The sequence below is a fragment of the Simochromis diagramma genome, unplaced genomic scaffold, assembly GCF_900408965.1.
Source record: "Simochromis diagramma unplaced genomic scaffold, fSimDia1.1 OVJJ01000816.1, whole genome shotgun sequence".
Taxonomy (NCBI): Eukaryota; Metazoa; Chordata; class Actinopteri; order Cichliformes; family Cichlidae; genus Simochromis; species Simochromis diagramma.
In genome coordinates, this window is record NW_024386908.1 from 11144501 (window position 1) to 11157572 (window position 13072).

The window sequence follows — 13072 nt, forward strand, 5'->3', positions numbered from 1 at the left end:
ATATGAGTCTTAAATATTTTAGTCATGACCCCACAAGATTTTACAGCACACAGTACTGCTATTTTAGCCATCTCTATACATTTAGCTTACACAATGACTGCATTACTAACTGCTTGCTTGCTTGCTACTTCAACTTAATTGGTCACAGTGTTTTTTTTTTTGTTTTTTTTTGTTTTTTTTTATAAATGTTTATGAAAATGTGTAAAGGGAAAAATACAGTAAACGGTAACAGCAAGATGATGAGATAAAGGACATTGCTAACTTAACAGTTGTAGCTTACCCGTTTAAAAAATATTAGAATTACAGAAATTCTCAGCAGGCCTGGTTTAGGCCCAGTGGGCCACTAGGCTTACAGCACACTGGTGTAAAGCCCATACATGATGATAACAGTAGAGAAGGCTTTGCTAGCCAGACTGCTCAGTCTAAGATGCAAGTTTAAAGATAAATGGCTCGAGAATAAGAATTTCTCTTGGTGGTTAAAGTCGATGCCTGGAAATCCTTAGAAAACAAACTGCTTTGTATGCCAAAGGTTTTCCAAACTTCTTCACTGTCGACATCTCTCCATTGCAAATTTGGCATTATATTAAAATTAAAGTGGTATTAAAAAGACCTTTCTTATACCCTTAGACACAGAATGAAGCTGTGACATTTGATCATTGTGAATTCCGAATGTTCTTTAAGCCCACTGTGTTGGCCATTATTCAACATCGTAACTCAGAAGCAGAAAGGAAGATTTGATTTTTCGTACTGAACTAGTGACCCGTCTTTAGACTTTGGGGATTGCGGTGTAGTTTTTCTGTGCCGCAAGGTTGAAGATGCAAAATTTTTGCAGCAACATCCATTTTTTCCCCTCTCTCTTGTGGCTACAGCCTTACGTTGTTTCAGAATGACCTCATTGGCTAGGCATGTGAACACAGAACTCACATTTGGTGAGCCAATATTTTTTTTTATTTTTTATTGCAGAATACAAATTTGCAAAAAAAACAACAACTATTACTCGAAGTCTTTTTGAAATCATCTTCACGCTAAACCCTTTGCCAGTATACACGCAGAAACGCCGGTGTATAGTAAAAAGAAAAACAAGTATTTTGTTCCTTTGGCAGAGTTGACTGAATATTCCCATGTTGCTTGTCGCCTCAGCAGAACAAACGCATTTTGTCTCTCACTTCTCCTACTGTCCTTATCACTCCCCCACTTTCTAATCCATCCACTGCCTCTCCCCCTCTGTTTCACTCTCCTCTGGGGGGTTCTTATAGATGGCTCTGCCTTATCAGAAGATCTGGTAGATGGCCCGTGGAGAATAGGCCTGGAACTCCTCTAATCTAACATTGCTGGTCAGAGTTATAATCTGTCATCACCTTGCTTAATGGGGAACCACTGGAATTTCAGATACAGAGCTTATAGCATCCAGCATTACATTTTGCTTGGATGTTGAAATCTCCCCCAGTCTCCTCTTTCTGTGTTGGTTTTCTCCTTTTTACTATTTCCTGTTTCATCTGATTCCTGCACTCGGGGTCTTGTGTCACATTGCTTTGGCTTTTATTCTTCTTCTCCCACGCCTAACCATGGATATGGGCATGGTCATTAAGAACAATTTCACACAAAACCAGTACAAAATGTTTATTTTCTATTTTTTTTTTTTTTTTAATTATTTTTTTATTTTCTCCTTTCTGAAATTACAGTTGCAGTTACTGTTGAACAGCACTGCACTCTTCTTTTCCCCTGCTCACGTCGCTACATACTCGTTCTGTCCATCTAACGACAGGCCAACGTTGTTCTTTCATGTCCCTGTAATAGGCCTGCCTCCATTGTCTGTTGGACTCATGTCTATGCTTTGGCGCTGTGATGCAAAGTCAAATTCCCACATTCTTTTTTCCTTTTTTTAATATTCCTCCGTCTTATCACACTTGTCTGACAAGGTTGAGACGTAGCTCTTAAACTACCGATGGTGTATACTGGTATGGCTACATCCCTACTGTTACTGCTGTCTGCCTGTGTCTAGCCCGCAAAGCAGGCTTTCCCTGTCTCCTGCCTGCACATGCACGCAGCTGAGTGACAAAATTGTATCTTCGGGGTGGGTGGATTGGAGTCTATCCCCAGGGAGCTGTGTTGAGAACACACAGTGTGGGGTCATTTGGGTTCTATCACTGGTGTGTGTGTGTGTGTGTGTGTGTGTGTGTGTGTGTGTGTGTGTGTGTGTGTTGTCCCAAACACCCACTGTGTGTTAATACTCCTCCTCTGGGGAGATCTGCAGTGCTGGCTGATGTGATTCACACTGACTGGGGGTGACCTTGAGAACTGGGACAAATGAAAAGACCCCGATACACATACATAAGCCAGAACACACTTCTCACACTAATTATTACCATAACCGTTGTTGCCATCACTTTGTCTCTCTACTCTTGGTATATTGTTTGACCTCTGCCTTATGTTCCCCCTTTCAGGTCAACGTGACAGTGGACTACATCAGAGCAGCTACTGGTCCAGGAGAAGGCACGCCTGCCTTCCCAGAGCGTACCTGTGCTACAGTCACAATTGGCGGCATGTAAGTCATGCACCACACTGAGTCACCTGCTTTATATTCTTTTCTACCGTTTTAATCCCCTTTTCCATTAATACCTACTCGGGTCGGCTCGCCACAGTTTTCAGGGTTTTCCATTAGGTGATGGTACCTGGTACCAGGTACCTTCTCCCCTGGGGTTCCAAGCGATCTGAGGCGATCACCAGAGTATGCCACCGATTGGCTAGTCAGTGTCATCACTCGATGAATCATGGCTTCACATGGAAATGGATACACAGAAACAACACTGTGGTCTCAGAGTCTCACGAAAAGCCACAGTATGAGAGGTATATTGATGTCTCGACGTCCACCTTTTGGATGTGGCGTTCGCGTTGTGTACTAATTATGTCATAGGACACACTCGGCTGCGTTACTATAACAAACCCACACACATTAGGTGGTACTCAATTGCAATGGAAAACGAGTTGAGGCGAGCCGTGCCGCATCGAGTCACGCCGAATCAATCCGAGTTGGTACTGATGGAGAATGGCTCGAGATAATCCAGCAATATGAACCAAGAAAGGCTAAGTAAAACATGGAAGTATAGAAAAACTGCATTGGAAATCAAAATACTTTAGGTTTGTTCAGTTGTCTTTAGTGTGCAGTAGGAGGCCACTGAGCCAACCTTATTGGGAGATCACACAGCACGTAATTTATCAGTGTAAATGATTTCACTAACACATTTCTATTTTGTTAGTACAGCTGCTTCCCTATTAAACCCTTTAAAAGTCAGGTTAATCTGTTGTAAAATGACACAAAATATTCATTTTTAAATCCATATTACTCGTAATTTCACCATCAATCATAAAGTAACCTGAAAGTGTTTCTTTGTCTTTTAAGTTCATATTAAAAAAAAAAGAAGAAAAAGGTCAGCTCAGTGCAAGCAATTATTTTCTATCTACAAGCTCTGCTTTGAAGGAATTCGGGTCATCCGTCTGAGACATGTATTTTACACAGTACCAAAGATATGAGGACACATACCTGCTACTACAACTGTTCAGAGGTTCAAATTTAATCAGAGCCAGTAAAGAGGTGCTTTAATGCCGCAGTGCTTGAAATGAAACGTCAGAAGCCTGTTCTCACTCAAAAAAAATAAATAATAAAAAAAAAAAGTTAAAAGCCACACTTATCTTCTGGTTCCCTCTGTTTATATCACTCAACACATAAAGCGTCATCACATGCGCACATGGAGACGTAGATGCCTTCTTTTCATCAAACCAGCTGTCCTGTGTTTGGTAGTGCATGTCCGTACAGAGGTCAGGTCAAACCAGAACCAGCAACTCTGCTTCAGATGGAACAGTTGGTGAGGCTCCCCATGAGGCCTGAGGCCAGGGCCTGATTTGGTCAGCAGGGTAGAGGATTTTGACCTTGTATGAGCTATTTTTGTGGTAATGGACTCGAGACTCGGTAGCTTGTTTACGAAGAATTGTGTTTTGCTGGAAACTTAGCGGGTGGCTATTTGTTCGAAATCACTCCAGAGACACTCATGCACAGTACACTTAAGATCTAACGGTCTTGGAGAACTTTTGGAGTCTTGTGCGAGTTAAGATTGTCTAAAGTGCTTCCATCGTTTCACGTCATCCAATATCAATTCGATTATAAGACCATCTGTTGAGGGACCTTTTGTTCCCTTTGTCCATGAAAATGTTTTTCTGTGGCTTTGTTTCTTGTGTCGCTATTGCTTGCAGAAAGTAAAACGGGGATCAAATGCCTAAAACCTTTTCATACATAGTTTAAAGACGATTGCTTCCAGGTTATCGCCCATTTAGCTGCATTATTTCCAACAGAAGAGTTTTAAAATATAGAAAAGGAACCGTTTAACTGGCATCAACAAGGGCTGAATGATTGCGTCAGTCTCCATGCCTGCACCATGTTGACAAATACTCTGAAGAGTTTCTTTCTGTCCCTTCATTTCTTTCTCCCATGGTTTAGCTAGAACACTGATGTCCAAGGGCTAGCAACTAAGTGCTACATTAAGCAGCACAATGTCCCCGTCTTTCTGCCTTCAATCCTCTCTTCCCTACATCAGTATCACACGGTAGAAGGGGTTAGTCAAGTGTGCATTGTCAACATTTAAGTGACCTTTGTTCGTAAGCAAACCCCCCCCCCCCCCCCCCCCCGGTTGAGCTAGCTCCCTTTAGAGCTCCTTTGTGAAGCCGAGGGGTTTTGCTTGTTTTTTTGTTTTTAATTAAAGTAATCTTTCTTTCTCTGTTCTGTTCCCCAGCAACATAGCAGAGGCTCTCGTAAGTAAAGGCCTTGCCACAGTCATCAGATACAGACAAGATGATGACCAGCGCTCCTCCCACTATGACGAACTGCTTGCCGCAGAGGCACGGTGAGGAACACACGCTCCTTCACACAAAGCACTCTCCGTCTACCTTTTACTTGAACTTAACGCTGCTGTGCACGTGGCATGAAAGGGGGGCTGGGGGGGTGTCTTTGAAATGATTAATTCTCAGAAATACCATTTTTTGCTTCAAACGAAACATGCTTGTGACGCACATGTGTGCACTCTCTCTTTTGACCTTGAGAGATTTTGCTTTTGTGAAATGTAGGAGACTAAAAAAAACGACCTTGAGGCTTTTTTCCTCCTTCAGTTTTCTTTTGAATTTGCTGTTAAATGCTGCACTGCAAAGGTGAAGTAATTCAATTTTTCAGAGTGTATTTTAGCGTCACCACCGTCATAAGTTCCAGCGTGTCACAGCTATTGCTGCTTTTTCCTGCAGAAACATGTCATTACCCTCACGTATTGAATCATGCATGCATTTTTGCCCTTTCCTTTTTTATTTTACATGCCAAGGGACATAAACACACATCTTCCCATGTGCTAGACATTAAATCAGAGGCTCTTTACACAGGGCCTAAGAATAATTATATGGAGATGCTGAGGAGAGATTTAGTACAGGCTTTATTACTCTGCCACAGATTAGGATCTGCTTGCTATAGGTAGAGCAAATGGAGCCACAGCCTCTTGGTTTAACTCTTTCTCCTCTTTCTTTCGTGTGTCACTGCCCAGTTGCCCTGTTTTTCTCCTTTCTCACCTGATTCCCGCTTTCCTTCTTCCTTTGCGCATTTTGTCCTTATTTCTGAACCTTAGCTAGTTTTGTCCTTCTTTGGTCTAGCTCTCCTCTTTTCCCATTTCCTTTTCTCTCTACCCCTTCTCTTTTTCTTCTTCTCTCCCTTTCTCTCTGTCCCTGGTGGGGTCCTATTAGAGTTGATGGGAGGTTTCTTTCTGTGGCCTTGACTTTATTTTTAGTTTCCACTGCACAAGGCTAGTGGCCCAGAGCCTTCAAAGGAACCTCCTCCTGGCTGTTAAATGCACATGTATACATGCTCATATGAATGTACACAGTCAATCCTTAAAGGCAGTGCTTTTGCATCCCAGTGACCCAGTTGTGGCATGTTCGCCCCCACTTCGCAGTTGCAGCCTCAGGCCATCTTCATTTTATTTGTCCCTGGAGCTGTGGTAACCATCACTAAAAACTGCTAGCTGACTCTCTATAAAAGCATCTCTCAATTTCTCCTCATTTTTGCTGGTATAACTGTAATTTTTCTTCCATTATTATTCTTCTGCCATCATTTTGACTTTTCATCTCAAACATATAGATTATCTGGCTGAGAGGAGGAAAAAAATCCTCCCACTAGTGCTTTCAGTTGTGCTGTAATGGCAGTTCAGGGAAAGAAAACTGAATGAATTTATATTCTATTTCTACAAATCCACAGTAGCTCTCCATGTATCTACAGTGATGACAAAGAAAGAGCTTTTGTTTCTCCAGGTCTAATAAACCTCCAGTCTTATGCTTTTTCCATCTAATAAAGCCATTGAGCTATGCTTGAGAGACATGTGTTTATAGTTTAACCCTTTTACTGCAGGGCCATCAAAAATGGGAAAGGGCTGCACAGCAAGAAGGAGGTTCCCATCCACAGAGTGGCTGACATCTCTGGGGTGAGTATGTTTTTGTGTATAAATGGATACAGATTGGCAGATTCTGTGTAAAGCGGAATAAAAATGTATGTACGCTGATTAACATGTAGTCATGCAGACTCATTTGCATACAACCTGAAGATACATCAGGCCAGTGATTCTCAGAAGACGCTCTCTAATCTTTGACTCACCCCTATAAGTGTCCTCTAAAAATATGCAGCATCATTAATAGAATCATCAGCGAGACTTGGTCCTAGCTTGTTTACGTGTGCCCAGGGGCTTGATAGAGGCATCGTTTGGTTAATGAAGCCTGATTGAGAGTGCTTACCAAATGAGCATCAGTGTGAGGAAAAGTATTTCAGTATCAAGTGATGGGTGATTGGTGCACTTTCCCCCCCTGTTTTTCTTTTCTTTTTAAAAATCATGCATTTTTCCTCGCAGTTTTTCAAATTTTTATCATCACGTCTTTCTGTCTTCTGTTCACCCTGTCGTCGCTGTCGTGCTCACTTTAATATAAAAATAGATTTTTTTTGTATTTTATTCATTAAAGATATGTAGTTTTATTTATGTGGAGTTTATGGCAATCATCCTTTCATTTATGATTGTGTTTGTCCGATTGCTTTTAAGTACAGGATTCAGACTGTGCAAAAATGGCTGTAATTGAAATGGTTAATTCTTCTTTTTGTTAAACCCTTTTAATTAAAGCTGAAAGCAATCACATTTTGATTGCCTCATTTGAAACCCATTGTGTGTATAGAAGCAAAATTCTTAACACTGTGCTTGTCGACTCCCCGTCTCTTATAGATTTTGACAAGACACTTAACAAGTGGAAACTGAACTTCAGAAACATTAACACCTCATTGTCTCTCTCACTATTGTAGTACTCTTGTTTGCTCCGGAGAGACATTTTGTTAAATTAATTAGTCTGTATTTCTTTTCTTTTTTTTCTTACTCATAGATTCTGTATTTTTATTCTTGGACTCTAGAGTAGCTTTGCATGATTCACAGTTCAAAATAATGCCTATTTATCTTATAATGGGCTGTGATGCAGCTACCCAGTTTATTCTGTATCTGCAGACAACTGTGTTTATATAGATTTGGCCAGACACACTCATTGGACACTTCAAGTTCACTTGCTAATGCCCGGTTGTATCCTTCTTTATCTTCAGAACTACCTTCACTCTTTGGCGCAGATTCAACAAGATGTTAGAAGCGTTCCTCTGAAATTTTGGTTCATTTTCACATGATGGAATATCACAGTTGGTGCAGATTTGTTCGCCACATCCTGGAGGTTCTCTCTTGGTGGCTGTGAAGGTCATTATCATGTTCAAGAAACCAGTTTGAGATGATTTGAGCCTTGTCGCTTGATCCATTATCTTGCTGGGAGCAGCCATCAGGAGATGGGAACACTGTAGTCATAAAAGATAATAAAGGGACCAAAGTGTGCCCAAAATTCTATTCATAGAATAGCAGCCTGAACCACTGATACAGGGTAGGAGGGATCTATGCTTTCATGTTGTTTACACCAAATTCTCCCCTCCTGTTGCCTGAATCGCACAATAGGCAATCAAGACTTGCCGAGCCAAGTAACTCCCCCCCCCCCCCCCCCCCCCCATCTTCTGTTTAGTGAGCCAATGCAAATTGTAGCTTCAGTTACCTGTTCATAGCTGTCAGGAGCTGCCAGTGTGGTCGTCTGCTGCTGTAGCCTCTTCTGCATACCTTAAATTAACGTTGGCTATTTAAATTACTGCTTTCACATGGAAGCTTTTTAAACCCCAAAGGTAGCTGTGCAGTAAAATCCCAGTAGATCAGAAGTTCCTGAATTACGCACACCAGCCCGTCTCGTGACTTACATCAACTTTCATCCCCATTCAGTCACCATCTCCTTGTTTACATAGCTAAATGAATTAAGTTGCCTCCATGTGATTGGCTGATTTAGATATTTGTGGCAACGAGCAGTAGTTAAAAAGCTATACCTAACCAAGTGGCCAGTGAGGGTATAAGCTCTGCTCTAATGATGCATTTAAACGAATCATTAAAGCTCTTTAACGCCAACTGGACTTCAGAGTCTGGCTAATAAGTCATTAATATGTGGCTGTGTATAAGTGCTCTCAGATGTTTTGCTCTTCTACGTTGTCATCATTGTAGGCTCCCTGTCTCATTGTGTCAGCAGCACAAATAAATTACCGGCAGTCCCTGTAAAAATAATTATGACAGGGAATTGTTGTGCTGACTGAGCAGCTCTTATATTTCATCTGGGAGGTTTAATGCAATTCCTGCTTATAAACCTCCACCCAAGTTAACTGGCTAAACTGACCACATTTAATATGTGGCAATGACTTGGAAGTGGTTGCACGGGGAGGTGCTCAATAATTAACTATAACAGTAGTAAGAAAATTATTATAGGCCACACAGAGAATTGCACATCACACTCGTTAAATTCTGTCCCATTAAGCCCACAAAGGTCGTAGCCGTCCTTGCATTTTAGCGCGATTGTGCTCCATCATGTGTTTATGTGTGACATGCACATGAGTGCTGTGCAGAGCCCCTCTATAGCATTTCTGTCACTTTCAAATAAGAGATGCATGATTTGCAGCACCAGCTAGGATTGATGCCAGTGGGCGTGAGCGCACGCGCGTGCATGCACATGCACAGTTGTTTGGCTAGGCTAATGTAATGAGCATTCTAATAAAAGGACCAAAATAGCAACATTGCAACTCCACACCTCAGCATCCATCCACTTTCTTCACTCTGTTTTTTTTTTCTTTTCTTTTTAATTTGGTATACGCCTACATGCAACTGCGGACATACACGGGCACCCTCACACACACAAGCACTCACACACTTCTTACACGCTTCTATACGTCAGCATCCTTTGGTGGTACAGGTTTACTGAAAGGGATTATGTACATTGAGTGGGATGCAGTCACAAATAGAGCAAGGATGGGTTTATAAATGTATTGTGTAGGAGATGTACAGAGGTAGTGGGAGGAGAGTAGATACAGCACTTGACTCACCTCATGCCTTTAAAGGTTGCATAATGAGGTCCTCTCCTTTCCCATGTCTCTTCATTTCTTTCTTTCTTTTTCGGAACCAAGTTAGACTGCACAGCCCACACACTGCAGGTGCTGTAAATGTGTGTACGAGCGAGCGTGCAGTTCTGACGTCTCCCACTGAGGGGGTTATTTTGGATTGCAGTGGGTGCAGTTCAGGTGGTACATCTTATGACTGAAGCACATACCCTTTACTCGAATACTCAAAAACCCCGGTGACGCGCGTTGCATGGTTTTTCTCGTCCGTCTTTTCTGTTGCTGCTTTATGTCTAGTGTAGCATTCTCTAAAAAAGGAACGGAATTATTGATATTTGTGGTTTTGAACCGCTCTGACCCTCGCATAAACTCGCAATAACAGTGGGAGAACACATGTTTTCGCTCTGACTTTACTCGTTTTAGCTCCGTCCTTTCCTCTGAGGCTTCGTGCCTACTCCCATGTCCACACTGCCACACACTGGGCAGTGACTCACTGGTCTGTTGTGCCTACATGCTCATGCCTGGAGTAGACGCATATTAAATATTTTTTTTATCGTTTACAAATCTTCCGCCGCCACTACATCACTGAACCGGCTTCAATACACATGATTTGGCTCTGCTTGTAATTTTGGCCCAAGCGCACCACTAAGCTAGTGACTCACCCTTGAGAACAGAGACTGAAACGGGAGAAGAGAGTATTTTTTATTTATTTATTTATTTTTTAATTGGGTGGATCTGATCGACGTGTAAAAATATCTGAATTAAGCAGACACATTATGTTGTCTATTAACCTATTTACGCTGTGTCTTGTCTACATAGCTATTTCAAATTTGAAATGTTTTGTTTTTTTATTCCTTTTCAAAAAGTCCAGCTGTGACTTAAATTGACGATGCCATTTCTCTTTCTTTCTTTGCTGGTCAGGAGACACAGAAAGCCAAGCAGTTCCTGCCCTTCCTGCAGAGGGCTGGCCGGTCAGAGGCTGTGGTAGAATACGTCTTCAGCGGCTCGCGCTTAAAGCTGTACATGCCAAAAGAAACCTGCCTCATCACATTCCTCCTTGCCGGTGGGTATCTTTTACCTTTCTGCCGTGAAGGTCATTTAATTTTGTGTCATCTAATTGAGTCACATCTGGGTCTTGGTGGGTATTAGTTTCTTCTATGATAAAATTCCTCACCATGTCTTTCAGTAACAGAGAAGAATTATTTTCATTTAGATTGCAGCCAGTGCAGATAGTCAGCGTCACATTAGGACACCGGATGATGCAGGGGGCAAAGGTTTAGGCTCTTCCCACTCCTCTCAGCAGCCAACCTTGAGAGGGCACAGAGGTAGCTGGGTGTGTTCCAGCCCCAGCCCACCATCTTTCAGAACACAAGTGTTGGCGTGAAACATGTGCCCCCTTTAGCCTCGCCTCCCCCTTTCTGGTGTTCTGCCAAGTTTGAAATGGACTCCTGCTCTGCTCTCCACTTGGTAGTAATCTTCATTAGAAACTGGCTACTGTTTCAAGATGAAGTGAGGTTTAAACTCCAGGTTTTTAGTGCTACACTTTATAATTTCTTTCGTGCTTCAAGTACAAAACGCGTCTTTTTGTTGTCCTCTTTTACTTTAAGTATGTGGCAAGGTATGTTGTGAAAACTGCAGTATATGTTCACAGTTAGAAAAAAAGAAGAAGTGGTAAACGAAGAATAAACTAACCTGAAAAGCAGCAACACAGAGAAGAATCGAAAATAAATAAACTGCTGCTGCAGTTGCTTCATTGACTGATTAATCCCAATATATGAAACTAAACTATATAAAGAAGAGTGACCAAGGGGAGAAAAACAGAGAATTTTGCTGGTTCTCTCTGCTAACATGTAAGGATGTGGCGGATTTCTTTGCAAATATCACAAATCTTTTGGCGTCTCAGATAATAAAAGTAAAAATACATGTGAAAAATATCCCACAGCTATCCCACAAATATCGCTATTGTTTGGCATTTTATAGAGAATAAAATTCAGAGATTAATCTCACGTGTCCTACCTTTTGTAGACCTTTATATTATTTTCAGTGAGAACAGCAGATGCAGATGGGATGAAATAGGGACTGCTTGATAGCAGGTCCAGTCATTTATTTCAGTTCCCCGACGGTGTTGACAGTTGGTGCTAGTAATAAAAACACAGAGACTGTATCTCTAGAAGCCACCAATGATTTGTGCATCCTTCCAGATCATGGGTGGTAGCGAGAAGGCTTACCCTTTACACAGATAATGCTCTTTTTGCAATCAAACTGTGTTTCAGTCCATCTTCATTTCAGGCAGACATTTACTCGCTAAACAGTTCCTCTTCATTTCCAGTAGAACAAACACAATATATTTCTGTCAAGACAGCCAGATTCAGTTTAATTATGCGTGGCTGACTTGTTGATGCATTCATTAATTTTGTAATTTTGTGTCTGATTGTCTTGCGATCCACTGATGGCTTTTTAAATTGCATTGTTCTGTCCACTGCCTGCACCAGGATACATGTAAATGACCCCATCAAAAGAAGCCATCTGTACACAGGACCGTGTGTTTGTTGTTTTGGTCTTGCTTTTCTCGCTAGCTAAATGCCCATAATGTAAACTCAGACTGATGTTTACATGGTATACTTTTGAAATGATTTTATTCAATCAAAGATTATTAGAAAATCTTAGGAACTGCATTAGTGCTGATGGGCACTGAGCTGACTTGATTAAAGCTGTTCCCAGAAGATGACCCATGCTGTCTTTAATACACACATTTGGTTGGATTAACCCTGATTGATAAAAATGATTCATTTCCCTGCCTAGTTAATGTATTTAGCTTCTCTTTCATTTAGTCCTCTGCATGAATTCAAGAGCTTACATGTGTATTTATTCTTGTTGTCTCATTTCTATTCTGTTTCTTCTTTTTCATATTATTTTTCTCCTCATCTTTAATGGTGGGCACCAGTTCCTTTCATCTATGTTGTGCATGGTTTTCTTTATGCGATAACAAATTTTAAACAGTTAGCCATACATGAAATGAAGCCCCACAGCACAAAGGACATCTTATTATCGCAGTACCTTTTAATCTCCAAGTGCGTCATATCTCTTTCCTCTTTCTCTTTCCTGTCAAAGTTATCTTGCAATGTTTTATTCGCACATCTGCACCAAGGGCTGTGGAAAATGACACGCACAATAAATTGGCTGCCCTCAAGCCTGTCGTGTTTATCCTTGTATGAAACTGCAGGGGCCCTTTGGACCTTTTTTCTTCAGGCTATTGCATATTTGTGATGGAAAATAAAATTTTCAGAGGAAATCTTTATTCATTTTTCCGATATGTTCAGCTAGTTTGAAAGGACTTACCGTTAATGTATGTCACGTAAGAGTCGTTCATAAAAGGAGATAATTGTATACATGACAAAAGCCTTTCTGGCACTAATTTGTGCAGATTTAATATTTATATTTTAAAGCTGTGCGATTGGAAGTTGTAACTTGATATCGAAATTTAAGCTCCTATTTATGCTGCATGGTACATATGTGACGTGTCGGAACAGTTACTCTAAGCCTTTATAGTCTATTATG

At 41.2% G+C, this 13072-nt stretch overlaps 1 protein-coding gene across 1 annotated transcript in view; it reads left to right on the top strand.

Moving 5' to 3' along the window:
* Positions 1-13072, top strand: part of snd1 (staphylococcal nuclease and tudor domain containing 1) — a 173470-nt gene that overhangs the window by 38682 nt on the left and 121716 nt on the right. The window contains exons 12-15 of the mRNA XM_040035415.1: positions 2445-2545; positions 4785-4895; positions 6434-6506; positions 10436-10577. Of these exons, the coding sequence (XP_039891349.1) occupies positions 2445-2545; positions 4785-4895; positions 6434-6506; positions 10436-10577 (427 nt within the window). The remainder of the gene's footprint in view (positions 1-2444; positions 2546-4784; positions 4896-6433; positions 6507-10435; positions 10578-13072) is intronic.